The following is a 16,092-nucleotide window of genomic DNA, read 5'->3' on the forward strand; positions in this document are numbered from 1 at the left end:
TAAACCCTTAACTTCTGTGTATTGACTTATAGGTGGAAGAGTGGTAAGGGTAGGCAATGGGGGTCAAGTGACTTGCCCAGGGTCACACAGCTGGGAAGTGTCTGAGGCCCGATTTGAACCTAGGACCTCCTGTCTCTAGGCCTGGCTCTCAATCCACTGAGCTACCCAGCTGCCCCAGGAGATATATATTCTAGCATCTTTTCTTTCAATCCAAACTTGTTATTATAATCGCATAAAGTTCAATTTTGATTGTTTTTGTAAAATTCCATTATATTCGTGTATCACAACATAATTAGATGCATTTCTCAACAGTAGTTGTCTCCTGTGTTTCTAATTTTTTGCTACTGCAATGACTTGCTATAATATTTTCATATATATACATGATCTCTTAGGGGTACAAACCTAGCTTTGGGATCACTGAATTAAAAGGTAATAGGCTCCTCCAATCAGTAAGCAATTACTTATTAAATACTCTGTGCTGCTGCTCACTACACTATTTATTGCTAGAGATAACAAAGATGAAATTATACCCTCAAGAAGTATACATTCTAGGATATAGTCTTTTAATTTTCATTTTTTAGTTATAGTAATGGTCTTTAATTGAGTTAGAAACATTAATCTGGGAAGCTGCACAGAACCTCAGTCCTGGGACTTCCACCAGCTGTTTTCTTCAAAGAAATAAAGGTGGGGAAGCTAGGTGGGCACTTCCTAGCTGTGTGATCCTGAGCAAGTCACTTAACCATCATTGCTTGGCCTTACCACTCTTCTGCCTGGAACCAATATATAGTGTTGATTCAGCATCTCTTTATGCTAATGATCTTTAATCTTTTGTAATCATATACCCTATCTTTAAAAACATATGAGCTCAAACCTCTTTCTATGTGTGTATGTATTTCTATATATCTATATACACACATAATTCTAAAAATTATATTAATGTATTTTAAACTATAAAATGGAAAAATAGGAATTAAAATTAGATGAACTAAAGATGAAATAAACTATAAAGTTGAGTAGTGTTATTAAATACACTTTTTGTTTTTGAAAAATACGTATATCAGAAGGAAGATTCGTAAATTCTAATTATTAGTAATGAATTCATTCCATTTGATCGATGTAGCTAACCAAAACAAGTGAATTTCTTTTTTATTGAGAGATATTTAGTGTAATAATCAAGTCCTAGGTCATAGCAGTCAGTGAACACAACAGCTTTTCAGTGGGTGTCATGCTTTTCTATGTTGATATTCACTATACACAGTGCAAAAAAAAAAAAAGAAGGAAAGGGAATCTCTTTAATTTTAATATATCCCATTTCTTCTTTTGTAGGTCTGCTTAATGGATGGTATTGTGTATGAATTTCTATTCATTTTTGGTTCTTTTGGTTGTGTTTTTGTATGATAGTGAGAAATAGCAAGAAGATTGAAAGAAAGAGGAAGGAGGGGAGATGTTGTATAAAATAAGGCTGGAAAATTGGGTTAGAACCAGGTTCTGAAAAACTTAAATGATAAAAACAGAGGAATGTATTTTTGGTCCCAGTCAGCTAGCTTTTAAAGCTTACCACATTCTTTGCACTGGGTATGCTAGTAGGAGAAGAAAGACAGTCTGTCTCTACTCTCAAAAACTTACATTTTAGGGGGCAGCTGGCTGGCTCAGTAGATTGGGAGCCAGGCCTAGACACAGGAGATCCTAGGTTCAAATCTGACCTTAGACACTTCCTAGCTAGGTGACCCTGAGAAAGTCATTTAACCCCCATTGTCCAGCCCTTATCACTCTTCTTCCTTGGAACCAATACACAGTATTGATTCTAAGTTGAAAGGCAAGGGTTTAAAGAAAAAAAAAAAGAAAAGAAAAGAACTTACATTCTAAAGGGAGGTGGGGAAAGGAACTCTTAAGAAGGGAAAAGTGAGGGGAGATGGGGATAAAAGTACCTGGGCTCCAGAGAAGAATGGGGTGGGAAGTGTGGTAGAAATAGTTTAAAGTGAAACCTAGGGGGAGATGAAGATTGATGGGGAGCCACTGGAATTTATTGAGCGTGGTCAGATCAAAATATGACTGATATGTGGGATAAGTAAAACTGAGGAGTCAAGGGCATGTGAAGTGGAACTGAGTGACTGGATGGATGGATGGTGGTGCCCTTCATAGACATAGAAAAGTTGGGAAGGAAGATTTTTGGGAAAGATAAAATGTAGATTCCAACTCATCATTCCTGCTTATCCTGTAGAATTTGCTCTATCTCACTTAAAATGAATGGAGGAAGTAGGAGTGTCAGATGGTCCTGAAATAGCTAGGTGGAACAATGGAATAGAGCACCTGGTCTGAAGTCAGGAAGACTTACCTTTCTGAGTTCAAATCTGGCCTCACATGTTTTACTAGCTATGGCCCTGGGCAAGTTACTTACTTAACCCTTTTGGACTTAGTTTTCCTCAATTGTAAAAAAGGAGCTGGAGAAGGAAACGGCAAACCACTACCATATTTTTGCCAGAAAAACTCCAAATGGGGACACGACTGAAATACTAAACAACAGTGCCCTGGCTTTTGTAATATGAAGGGCACCACAAAATGGTCCATGTGCTGAAGGTGAAAGTTATGGAAAGGATAAATTTTCCAAGTGGCAAAATGGGTTTTGGTTAGAACTGTGTAGAATGGTTAATGCTCTTAGAGTAGGAGCAAGGTTAAGAATGCTAGACTATTTTGGGTGAAAGGTAGGTATGGTTATGTAGGTGAGAGTCGTCTCTACACGGGGCAATGGTGGGGATGGTGGGAGTTGACTTAATTTTTCCTCCCTCTGATTAATCAGTCACATACCTCTTGAGTCCCATTGTCAGATAGACAGACACACAGACACACAGACACACACACACACACACACACACACACACACACACACACACACACACACACATACACACACATATTTGGTGCAGCTGAGCTCGCCTTTTTTGGACATTGCTGCTCATTGTAATAGTGCCTTTCAGTACTTCATACTTTTAAGTGACTTTTTGGAATTACTGATAAAAGCAAACACTAGAAGTAATTCTATTAATTAGCTGGATCTTATATGGAGGATTCATGGAAAAAACAGGTTTGAAAAAAAAAAACCAGCTACTTCTTCCTACCCCTTTCCACTGATGCCATTTTTCTAGTGTTTCTCAGAAAGACTGTCCTTCCACCACTACTTTATCTCCTATCCATAAGGAGAATCCCCAGATTAGTGGTTTTTTGGGATTAAACTTGTAATATAGATGAGCCTATTACTTGATTCTTTTGTACATCTAGAAACATGCATTTCTGAATTTTTTTCACCCACTAAGTAAAACACAAGCAACCCCAAACTCCAAATTACGGATTTATGAGGAGCCCTTTCTGTCCTGTTTTGTATGTATGTGTTGTGTGTATGTTTAAAATTGCTGCAAAAGTGTTCATGTATTTTCTTCAATGACAAAGTGATAGGGAAATTAAGACATTATTTTCTTGTGAAGTAGGCCAGGCATATAGATAGTTGTAAGGAAGAGGGGTTTTTAACAAGAGAGATTGGTTTGCAAGGGAAGAGATGCAGGAGGATAAAGATTCTAGAATGTGAAAGTTGGAGTCATACAGTTAATTGAGGTTTTAGCTGTCTCTCTCTGGAGGTTTCTGGAGAGAGGGTAGCTATTTTAACTTAGTAGCTGATTCTACCCTGATTCCCCATCCTACATGCTCCCTTGCTGTTCTCTGCTGTGTTTCTTTATGATTCTGAAACATCTGGCCATCTGGTTGTAAGACCAGGTCTGAGTTCCTTTTGGATCCAGGACCTCTCCCTGGACCTTGCCAAACTGCCATAGACCACTACCTTTAATACCATCTAAGGGAGGGGAGGACAGTTTAGTGCAGATTTAGGTAGAACAGGGACTGGGTTTCTTTAGGTCAGAGAGGTAAGGGTTAGTATAGATCAAACTCTCTGAAGACTTCTTGTGAGGGAACAAATTAGATCTGGGAAATTTTAGTTAGTTGATATTAGTATTAGGGTTATCTTTTTTTTTATCCTGGGACTCCATTCTAGGAGCATAGGGCCACAACCAGTAGGCAATGGGTCACACAGTCGCTCAGGGTCACCCAGCTGGGAAGTGTCTGAGTCCGGGTTTGAACCTAGGACCTTTCGTCTCTAGGCCTGGCTCTCAATCCACTGAGCTAGCCCAGCTGCCCCTACTTTAGGTTGCAGTTTCTTTAGCAGATGTAGTTTTTACAGGGTGGGGTTGCTAGCCCCATGCCCAACCCTCCTCCTTTTTCATCTGGGCTAGGGACTGTCCTTGGCCCAGGAGTGGTAAGGGTGGGCAATAGGGGTCAAGTGACTTGCCCAAGGTCACACAGCTGGAAGTGTCCGAGGCCGGACTTGAACCTAGGACCTCCAGTCTCTAGGCCTGGTTCTCAATCCACTGAGCCACCCAGCTGCCCCAGGGTTATGCTAATTCCCTTTTATCCTTTCCCCTTAGAATAAACACAACTTCCCTGTTACTAAGTGGTTAGTGTGTGTTAGTCTCAGACCAGGCTCTGTCTGGCCTGGGTTCTGTTGGTCTTCCCAAACTTCCCAAACTACAGTTAACGTCCTAATATTGGCCCAATTCTATCCATCAGATCCCATCCCCCATACCACCCTATTACAAGATGAACAATGGTCAGGAACAATAAATGGTACCACTGGAAAGAACAGGTCACCTAACTCTTGGGGTTTAATAAGAAAAGGGATGGTAGGCAATGGGTGGCTCAGTGGATTGAGAGCAGGCCTAGAGATGGGAGGCTCTGGGTTCAAATGTGGCCTTAGACACTTTCTACCTGTGACCCCGGGCAAGTCACTTAACCCCAATTGCTTTGCCCTTACCATTCTTCTGCCTTGAAACCAATACACATTATTGATTCTAAGACAGAAGGTAAGGGTTTAAAAAAGGGTGAGGGGGAAGGGTAGACTAAGAATTGAACAAAGATTGAAATGCCATTTAAGAGTTATTATTATGAAGCTTTAGTCTTATAAACACTTATTAACCCTTTTCTTTTTATAGGAGCATTATTACCACAAGATGATTAGGTTTTATAATTATATTACTATAGTATTGTGCCATTGTCTCATACCAGAAGTTGTGCAATAACTTCTTAGCTTATCTTTGCCTTTTATAATCGGGCTTGTACACTGCTGTAAAGTTAATATTCCACAAACATCATTTTGTTGCTCTCATTTCTCTGTTCAGAAATAGTTGCCTGCCAAATAACATTTAAACTTAGTAGGATAACTTTATAAAATATGATCCAACTTATCTTTCTACCCTTATCTTTCATTTCTCTATTTTTAAAATTTTCTTCAGATAGCCAGTTTACATGTTGTTCTTCAGATATAACTTGTGCATTTCTGCCTTTGCTTAGTTTACTTACCCATATGTTTATCAATCTATTCTTTTTCACAAAGCTTTTTCTAGCCATCTCAGCTATATACTCTATTTATATTTAAATAAATGTCTGAACTGCATTTTTGTCAATAAAGTCTTCCTGGTGAAATTTCTTGTACTGTTGGATTGTTAATTAGGCTTTTTGAGTTTATGCTTTGTATTTTTAAATGGATAATTTAATTATGATTAACTTTTGGCCTTTTTTTGAGGACAAGGATTTGCTTTTTTTTTTTATACTTCCATATAACATCTAGTGGTGTCTTTATATACAAAGTTAAAGTTTAATAAATATTTTTGGTTAATTCCTTTTATTGCTTTTATAGTATAGCTTTCAGCTTTCTGTAAAAGTTCTAAAATTTGAGGGATAAATTAAATCATTAAAGATAATATAAAGATATTATAGTTGAATCAGTCTATAAAATAAACAATTTTATATCATGAATAATCATTCCTTGGTTACTCTGGGAAATTTAGATTTTCTTGTAGTAGGAATGTGTCACATTATGCCAAAGTTATCTTAATGAGGTTGCTAGTTAAAAGATTCCTTGAAATTATAACTGAATTTCCCCTCAAAGTATAATGTTGCTATTACATGATATATATGAGTCAAGTAAATATTTCTAATGATATCATATTCATAATATTTTAACAAGCTTAGTTCATGTATTAAATTAGGAGTATTTATAACACATTTTTTGTGGATAATAACCGATTATAAATTTGGTTTGCAAATCTTTGGATTATAATAAAATATAGAGATAAAATTTTATACTTCTCAGAACTTAATTTGAAATATAATTTTTTTTTTAGGGACCAGTTACTCTCCACAAGAAAATTCACATAACCACAGTGCTCTTCATAGTTCAAATTCACATTCTTCTAATCCAAGCAATAATCCAAATCCAAGCAAAACTTCAGACGCAGTAAGTATTTATAGTGTGACCCAGGTAAAAATTATGCTTTTATTGTTGGTATTAGAAAACAGAAATGTATTTGTCTAGCAAAAGACTTTTAAAAATTATATTATGAGGGGGCAGCTGGGTAGCTCAGTGGATTGAGAGCCAGGCCTAGAGATGGGAGGTCCTAGGTTCAAATCTGGCCTCAAACACTTCCCAGCTGTGTGACCCTGGACAAGTCACTTGACCCCCCCTCCCCCCATTGCCTAGCCCTCACCACTCTTCTGCCTTGAAGAATATATAGTATTGACTCCAAGTCAATATATAGTATTGACTCCAAGATGGAAGGTAAGGGTTTTTTAAAAAAATTACATTATGTAAATTCTTTACTTCTAAAATAGAATTTTTCATTCAATAATTTGTTCAAAACTTTGGAATTAGGTTTAGAACAAATAGTTGAGAAGGAGGGGATGGGTAGATAATATTTTGTTATTCCATAAGCATTATAACTGAGTATACATTAGTAAGCCCATCTGAATTATAGTCTACTTTCATGCATTAGATGAAAGCCTCTAGAATTATTGTGAGTGATTTGAGAGTTGTGAAATTATCTTTGTAGATAGTAAACTTATTCTTCTAATATTTTACCCAAAGAAGTATGCAACTGTTGTCCCATCTCCCTTCAGTTTCTCAGGATTTTATTTTGAAAAGAAGCTCAGAATAATAAATTATCCATTCAATATAAGTATTTTAGAACATCTTGAGGATTTTAAGAAATAACTATAAAAATCAACTTTTACCTAAAATATATATAAAGAAAGCTATCTAAATCTGAAATAATTTTTTTTATGTACTTACAAATCTTGCCATCTTCAAGACTTGAAAATAATGGATTTTTTTTTCCTTCTCTGGCTTGGAAATATGTTGAAAGGCATTTATATAGAAATGAGCTGTTTAAGTTCATTTCTGTATGATGATTCTTATATTCTGATATCCCAGTCATCTGGATGGTAAGCGAAAACTTTTTGGTTATCAAATAACAATTTATTTAAGAGGATATACCCAGCTTCACAAGTATTGTGACTTTTTGCTCTTTTTTTTTTTTTTTTTTTTTTTTTTTTTAAAAAAAAAGGGCTGAGGTTATAAGGAGGCTTTTTATTCTGTTGAGAGAAGGGTAGAGGAAAGAAGGTAGAGAAACTGTGTGACTATTCTGTTTGTGAAATGGGTAGGTCAGGGTCATTGATAAACCAAGCTGAGAAGCAATAGTCGGTGTCACCCAGTGTTATTGTTAATAAGAATCATAGAAGTATATGACTCATGTCCTGCATCTTTACTTAGCAATTACCATTAAGCTTTAGTTTAAAGAAATGTAAGATTTTTTTGAGAGAACAGGGAATGCTCTGGAATTATTAATTGGTGGCAAAGCTAATTTATATCTAGTGTTCTTATTTCTTCTTTCCTTCAATATGACTTTTAGAGGAGATAAAAAGTTATAACAAGGAAAAATAGGGAAAGAAGTGCTGTATATTAAAGATGATATTTGCATTTGTGATTACTTTTTAAATTTCAGATATGGCCTTAGATTAAAGGCAATCCATAGTACCTTTAGAAGATGAAAGGTCTGTATATTTGGATTATAGTTGATTTTTACCTTCGACCTAGAGATTTGTGGGTTCAAGGGACTAAGAATAAAGCAGGAATAAATGTTTGACAGCTTCTTTAATTCTTTGCCTTTACAGAAGCCTGTAGGAGTAGCAGTTGTTACCCTACTAGGATGAAGAAAGTAGAATTCTTTCCTTTTAATTGTCACCTGCAGAATAGGAAGTATTATATACTTTGTGAAATAAAAAGGATCTTTGAGGATGTTGGTTGTCAAGTTAAAAAGAGAACTGTATATTTTCATCTTTGCCCTGATCTAATCTGGGAGGTGGGCAATGTGAGGAATTAACAATATTTTTGCAATAACCTCCTAAAAACTGGGCTAATTCTGTTTTCTATAATGGGGAAAATAAAGTGATTTAATGGAAAGAAAATGTGCCTATGTACTAATGATCTGCATCCTAGCACCAGCTTTGATACCATCAGTCTCTAATTTTAAACAATTCACAGAACATTTGAGTCTTGATTTTTTTTTTTTTAAATCTATGAAATAGAGAGGATGAACTAAGATATTTTTTCTCTCTCTTTTAAATGTGGAGAATGTTGGATTTGGAGAACCACTTGGATCTGAATCTTAGCTTTGTCACTAATATGTGTGTGAACTAGGGATTTCTTAAGTTTCTTAACCTCTCTAGGCTTCACACTTATCATTTATAAAACAAAAGAGATTAGACTAAATAAGAATTGGGTTTCCATATCTTAAACAGTTACATAAATGAGTATCTGATTCTCAGTGAAGTTCAAATTTAACCCACAAATGAGCTGTGACACTGGACCAGATAGGACATTTTAAATCAAACTCCCAGAGTCATTTCCTGAATTGTTCTGTGTTCTTTAGTGCCTCTTATAGGAGGTGACTTGGGACCAAATCGGATTTATGGAGCTGCTCCAGATGAGAACAGCCTGTGAATACGACGTAATTTCAATACCTGCTCCCCTTTTAGTTGGATAAATTTTAGTGTAGTCTTTTCAGCCAAACTATTATTAAGAAATGTTTAACTCTAATCTTGAATCTAATATTTATTAAATTTTTTGTTTTGCCACAAAAAAATTAAAGACTGTTCTATCAATTTCTATAACAGAAAAATCTAGGATCAGTAATGAAATTGAACTTTTTAATCATTCTACCTTTCATGATTGTAGACCCAGTTTTACCCTATCATTTTTCAAGAAAGTGTTTGAAGGAGAGATTAGATAGTGAAACATGAATGCAGTGTTTTAATTATGTCATTGTTAAAAGTAATCAGAAAACTGTAACTATAGGATTGAGAACATTTAATATTTTTTAATATAAGAAAGTTGTATTTCACCACCTAAAAAATATTGCTAAATTGCCAACGAGCGTACTAACTTTGATTTGTATCCTATTTTTGTGAGATTACCTAAGGTTATTAAATATTTAATAAGCTTAACTTTTAATTGAAGGCAGCCTTGTTCCATATAATTCGTGACATTTCTATTTTTATATGATAATTGATCTTTTTGCTATTTAATATTGAGATATTGCATGATATATCCTAACCTCTTGAGCATGTTTTTTTTTTTTAGTCTTATGATTCTGCAGATGACTGGTCTGAACACATCAGTTCTTCTGGGAAAAAGTACTACTACAACTGTCGAACAGAAGTTTCACAGTGGGAAAAACCAAAAGAATGGCTTGAAAGGTATTTTTTTAACTTTTAAAGGAAGCATTAATGTTTATTTTTTCCTGTAGATTAAAATACTATGTTTATGAATACCATCATCCTTTTGAATTCCTTGGCAGACAGCACTTAAAGTGAAGAAATGTTTTCTGTCAGTGCAGATGAACATATGTTCTTCAGTTTACATTTTTAGAAAGACAACCTTTGGTTGAATATAAAGAGAAAGGAATCTGGGTTCAGTTTCCACATATCCTGGCTTGGTTATTCTGGGGAGGTTATGTTTCAATGTCCCAAGCAACTTTTAGTATAAAGTCTTTCTATTCAGCACTTTTTGAATGGTCCCAATGGATAGTCCTTGGTCATAATTCTTTTTATTTTATATTTTAATTTATTCTAAAATATTTTTTCCATGTTTATATAATTACTTTTCTTTCCCTTCCCTCTTCCCTCCCCTTTCTCAGAGCCAAGAAGCAATTCCGCTGGGTTGTACAAATTTTGTCATTTAATACCTATTTTCACATTCATTTTTGCTATAGAGCAATCTGCTCATAATTCCTTAGGAAATATGATTTAATAGTCTCGGAGAAGAGAAGCTCCTATCCTAGAAGCAATTTTTTGAATGGAGGCACTTATTTTGTTACATTAATATTTTCTGCTATAATATTTTCTGGAATTGCAAGCATTTAATAAGCTTAACTTTTTTTTTAAATTTTTTTTTAAACCCTTGTACTTTGGTGTATTGTCTCATAGGTGGAAGATTGGTAAGGGTGGGCAATGGGGGTCAAGTGACTTGCCCAGGGTCACACAGCTGGGAAGTGGCTAAGGCCGGGTTTGAACCTAGGACCTCCTGTCTCTAGGCCTGACTCTCACTCCACTGAGCTACCCAGCTGCCCAAGCTTAACTTTTAATTGATGGCAGCCTTGTTCCATATATTCATTATGTGTTATATTTCTATTTTTATATGCTAATTGGTCTTTTTGCCAATTAATTTTGAGATGCTGTATGTAAGAAGGAAGTCTTAGTGGAATAGGATGAGAAGACCAATGAGAAAAACTGCATCACAATCTTAAATATTTTAAAGGGCATAAATATAGGTACAGGCACATTAATTTTCTCAGGTGCCATTGCTGGCACATCAAACATAGTATTTACTGTGTTAACCTAAATAAGCAAATACTGCCTTTGTTTAAAGAACCACATAACTGCAATATAAATAGTTTGAATTTATAGAGAATTTCATTCTGTCCTCAAAGTGTGATTTAAGTTAAATTTGTTTTTAGTTACATTTCCATATTCCTGTGAGTTTAATATTTTGTTCGCACCTTCATTCGGTTCTAGGATAAAAATATTTCTTCCTCTATATTTGGCATAGTTTCTCTATAAACATTTCTTGACATAGGTATTTGTCTTATCTCTCCACTCTCTTGGTGTAGTTATGATGAAGAAAAAAATAATCATTTCTTGTTTTTCAAGGAATTAAAATAAAGCACATATTATTTTCATTTCACATTAATCTGTAGCATTCATTTCTCTATCCAAGGCTCCCCTTCATACAGACCTGTGATATAGCTGACCAGCATTGTAGGTCTTAGCTTTGCCATCTTGTAGCAGTGTGCTTTTGGGCAAAGCCATTTGAGTCATTCACCTGATTTTTCACATATGTTAAGTTCTTTTTGATTCAGTTATCTTTTTGTTATAAAGCATAATGTAATCATTGCTTTTGAAATTTATGCTTCCAATTCATGATTGGATAGAGGGTGAAAAGAAAAATCCAGCAGTAACATTTCTTATCCTTTAATAGCTGTGAAAGACCAGTAGTAAACATTTATCATCTGTACATATGCTGCTGAGGTTGATCATCATTAGAACTGGTTGTGATGGGAATGGACTGGTGATAAAAAAAAGTAGGGTGTTATCTTGTAGCAGTGTTATTCTACTTTTAAGATGTCAGTCTACTTTTGTTTCCTACCTTTTCCTCATCCCAGTTGAACTACAGCCAAATTCATTACCTCAATATTCTGCACTTTGCTGTAATAAATCAATGTACACAAATGCCTACATGCTCAGTGTGCTATTTCAAATCTGTGAACAGTATTGAACTTGTTTAGAACTTACTAGTAATACACAGGACCTTCATATTCTTTATTCAATTTTTACTTGGCATGTGCGTATATATTTTTTTTTTTCCAGAGAGCAAAGACAAAAAGAAGCAAGTAAAATGGCAGTTAACAGCTTCCCAAAAGATAGGGATTACAGAAGAGAGGTGATGCAAACCACGGCCACAAGTGGGTTTGCAGGTGGAAGTAAGTATTATTTTTGTGAAACAATGTCTGTATAGCTCTACTTTTCTCTAAGCTTATTTAGATTGCAAACATGGTATGTGTGTTTACATTTATGTATAAGCAGTATATAGATAATGCTTCTTAGTATAAGGTATATGCGTAGATACAAACACATGCATGTGTGAGCGCACGTGCTCACACACACACACACACACACACACACACACACACACACAACTTAGTCTAATAGATCCCTGAGAGGATAGTAAGTATACACACACATCCTTCTCTGTTTAACAAATTGCCATTCAAATCAGGAGATATTAATTTAAAAATGATGACAGCATTCTAGCAATACTAGTTCCTACTTGACAAATCCTTAGATTTAGGAAATCTGGGAAAATCTTAAGTGTATTTATGATATTGCCCAGCAGATTATAGAGCATAGGCCTTTACGGCCTTTATACATGTACTTTTGTAATAGAACCTTTTCCCTAGAGTTGTTGATAATGCTAATTCTAGGAATTTAATTTTCTTTACCAGAATACTGTCCTGGGAATTTAACTTCAATCAAGTGTGTAATTAGTATTGTCAGTATCACAGCGTAACCTTTACTTGCTTTATTCAAATCCATTAAAAATCATGGCTACCATATAGTTTACAAATAGTAAGCTGAGCAGCACTTCAAACTGTTTTTTAGACAGTTTAATGTATCAAATTTTGTCAGAATTGGTCAACTCCTTCTGAATGTTGCCATGGACCACATATAAAAAACGTTGAATGATAGTTATACTAGATAACTTTTTAAAAAAAATCCAGAAAAGGGAGAACTGAATCGTAGTTATTAAAAAAATACAAATTACTCTCACATTAAAACTGTTCCACAATTCATTGGCTCTCTAGGCTTGAAGTGCCATCAACACGTTCAGTATTTCATTCAAGGGACATCTTTAGTACTTTAACCCAATAGAGTATACAAAATAAGAACGTGTGATTTTAATCAAGTTGAGAGGTAGGGATGAGGGAAGGCAGGTCTGGAAATTCTTAAACAGTACTTTGGGGGTAGTTGAGTGACTCAGTGGACAGCGTGCCAGGTCTGGAGTCAGGAAGTTCTGGGTTCAAATCTGGCCTCCGACACTTCCCAACTGTATGACCCTGGATTAATCACGTAACCCCTATTGCCTAGCCCTTATCACTCTTCTGCCTTGGAACCAATATACAGTATTGATTCAAAGACAGATGGTAAGGGTTTAAAAAACAAAGTAAAATGTTACTCTTTTGGATAGAAAAAAATTTTTAAAAGACAAAAAAGTAATGTGGTGGTGCTAAGATGGTGTTTTGCTCTTTTTTTGATGGTAAAAAAAATTAAGAGGATCAAAATAGTAATACTTTTTTTTATGGTGTTTGGTTTCTTTACCATAAAAAAGTCTTATGTATTACAAATAGTTTTGGCCTCCTGGTAGGTTATTCTAAGTTCTGAGAGTTGAAAAATAAACAAGTAACTTTGGTTTAGCCATATCTATCTATCTATCTATCTATCTATCTATCTATCTATCTATCTATCTATCTATCTATCTACCTACTTATGTATGTATGTATGTATGTATCTATCTATCTATCTACCTACTTATGTATGTATGTATGTATGTATGTATGTATGTATGTATGTATGTATGTATGTATGTATGTATCTATCTATCTATCTATCTATCTATCTATCTATCTATCTATCTATCTATCTATCTATCTATCTATCTATCTATCTAAGAATCAATACTGTATTTTAGTTCCAAGGCAGAAGAGCAGTAAGGGCTAGGCAGTGGGAGTTAAGTGACTTGTCCAGGGTCACACAGCTGGGAAATGTCTGAGGCCAGATTTGAATCCATAACTTCCTGGCTCTCAATCCACTGAGCCACCCAATTGCCTACCGTTTAGCCATATTTATAAAGGACATTCATGTATATTATCTTTTTTGCTCTTTAGGAAAATCCCATGAATGAATACATCTAAAAGTTGTAAAATGCATTTGTAGGATTTATGTTCACAATTAGACTTCTAGAGATTAAAGTATTCTTGTGCTAAAGGTCAAATTCATCTTTGAACATGTCTAGTAGTAATATTTGATCATTGAACATATAGCAGTAGTTATTGTACTTTGTTTTGTGATGAAGAATTTATTTAATGTAATTAATTAAGTAATTAATGCTGTCATTTGGCCATTCAGTTGTGAAAACTGGTAGGAATTTGAATTCTAGATCTATGCTTTTGGAAATGACAATTCCCCTCTTCAGGCCCACAGATCTTATTTTACAGATAAGAAAACAGACTAAATGGTGTTTTGTTGTTTTTGTTGTTACTTAATTTTTAAAGAATCACTTGTAAAAAAAAAAATAGGGATAGCAAAATCCTGTTGGGTAGGTAGAAACTATGTAGTTTTATGTTAACATTAATTGTACTGATTGAGTTTTTAACATTAATATGAAATAAGGTATATTTAAAACATAGTTTATTCTTGTTAAACATTAGGAGACATGTTTTAAATTTTCTCTCTTTGGAAAAACCTTTGTGTTTTAGTATGCTTACTCTTGAACATAGTTTTTATTTTTCTGTATGATATGTAGGTTGATTTTAAATTTGATGTGCAACTGGGAAAATGATAGATTAAAAAATGTGTTTCAGATTGTATTCACAGAAAGAACATAGTTCTCATTTTCCCTTTTAAGTGGTATGAGAATGCTCTGCTGGTTCCTATTGAAACCTCATTTTTTAAAGATATAGACCTATATAGAAGATTTAATGTCTAGGGAGAAGCCTGAGGTCCCCAGTTGGGTAACCTGAGATCCTTTTGTACAGCGAGTGCAGTATAAGAAGGAAAAAAGTCCTATCCCACTTATATTTTGTTCTCTTGGCTTTCTTCCACAAGCATCCTGTGGGCATAACTTTTGGTAGGATTCTCTTGCTACTTCCTTTCTCTACATAGTAGAGGTTCAAAATTCCAAGTACTTGACATAGAAACAGAAGGGTATAGACTAGACCTGTGGTTTCAGACGCATAGGCCTTGCTGGTTCTTTCTCTACAACCTAAGTGATGCTTGTGACATTGAGAAGTTAATTGATTTACCCTCAGTCATACAGCTATTGAGTTTCAGAGGCAGAACTTGAACCCAAGTCTTCCTTCTCCCTTTCTCTAAAGCCAGTTTTATCTACCATTCCATATTATCTTTCTTACACAGAGAATTAGGAATTTTTAATCCATCTTCCTTACAATGGTGTAGGAAGTGATAAACGTTTATAATAATATGCCTAATTGAACACCAAAAAGACTGATTTTTTTTTTCCCAAAAAGATTGAATGTGGTAAAAAGTCTGAAACACTTTTTTAAAATGTATAATTTTTAGCCAGCAAACGATGCAGCTATGCTATAATTTCTCTTTCAGCTTCATTATTTCTCATCTAATATGTTCTATAGAAAGCCGTTTTTTCATAGGTTATTGAGTCAGTGATTATTTTCCAGAAATATAAGTGAAATTTGTGTGGATGAAATTTATTTCCTGTCTAATTCTTGGTTTATCTACATATATTTTTGGAAGAAATAACATGTCTTTGCAATATTATAATGTGAAAATTTAAATTAGAACATATTTTACTATTTTTATGTAATTAATCTGACTGATAAAATCTCTTTATTAGGCTAATGAATTTTATATATAGCTAAGCATAGAGGTGGCCTTACAGTTTTTGTTTGGTAGTCAGTCAAGTAGAAAATTAGACCAGGCATTGGGAAAACTGTCCTTGAAATAGCACTTTCCCATTTGCCTAGGAAAAATTTTCTCTTGGAGAATCAGTCAGATTCCTAATACATTTTATAGGATAATTACATTTCATTTTTAGGATAACCTACACAGTAAACATAATTATTTGCTCCTCTGTGGATGATTTGTTCATTTTCTAACTAATAAAAGTCCATTTTTTTTCATAGGTAGATTGGCATGCCTTTTTTTTTTTTTTAAGCCCTTAACTTCTGTGTGTTGGCTCCTTGGTGGAAGAGTGGTAAGAGTGGGCAATGGGGGTCAAGCGACTTGCCCAGGGTCACACAGCTGGGAAGTGTCTGAGGCCATATTTGAACCTAGAACCTCCTGTCTCTAGGCCTGACTCAATCCACTGAGCTACCCAGCTTCCCCCTGGCATGCTTTTTAAAT

At 34.8% G+C, this 16,092-nt stretch overlaps 1 protein-coding gene across 2 annotated transcripts in view; it reads left to right on the forward strand.

The window, feature by feature from the left end:
- Positions 1-16,092, forward strand: part of WAC (WW domain containing adaptor with coiled-coil) — a 115,421-nt gene that overhangs the window by 50,043 nt on the left and 49,286 nt on the right. For both annotated transcript variants that reach the window (XM_044678748.1, XM_044678747.1), the window contains exons 3-5: positions 6,225-6,337; positions 9,518-9,633; positions 11,803-11,915. In XM_044678748.1, the coding sequence (XP_044534683.1) occupies positions 6,225-6,337; positions 9,518-9,633; positions 11,803-11,915 (342 nt within the window). The remainder of the gene's footprint in view (positions 1-6,224; positions 6,338-9,517; positions 9,634-11,802; positions 11,916-16,092) is intronic.

This window comes from Gracilinanus agilis, chromosome 5 (assembly GCF_016433145.1).
Source record: "Gracilinanus agilis isolate LMUSP501 chromosome 5, AgileGrace, whole genome shotgun sequence".
NCBI classification, from domain to species: Eukaryota; Metazoa; Chordata; class Mammalia; order Didelphimorphia; family Didelphidae; genus Gracilinanus; species Gracilinanus agilis.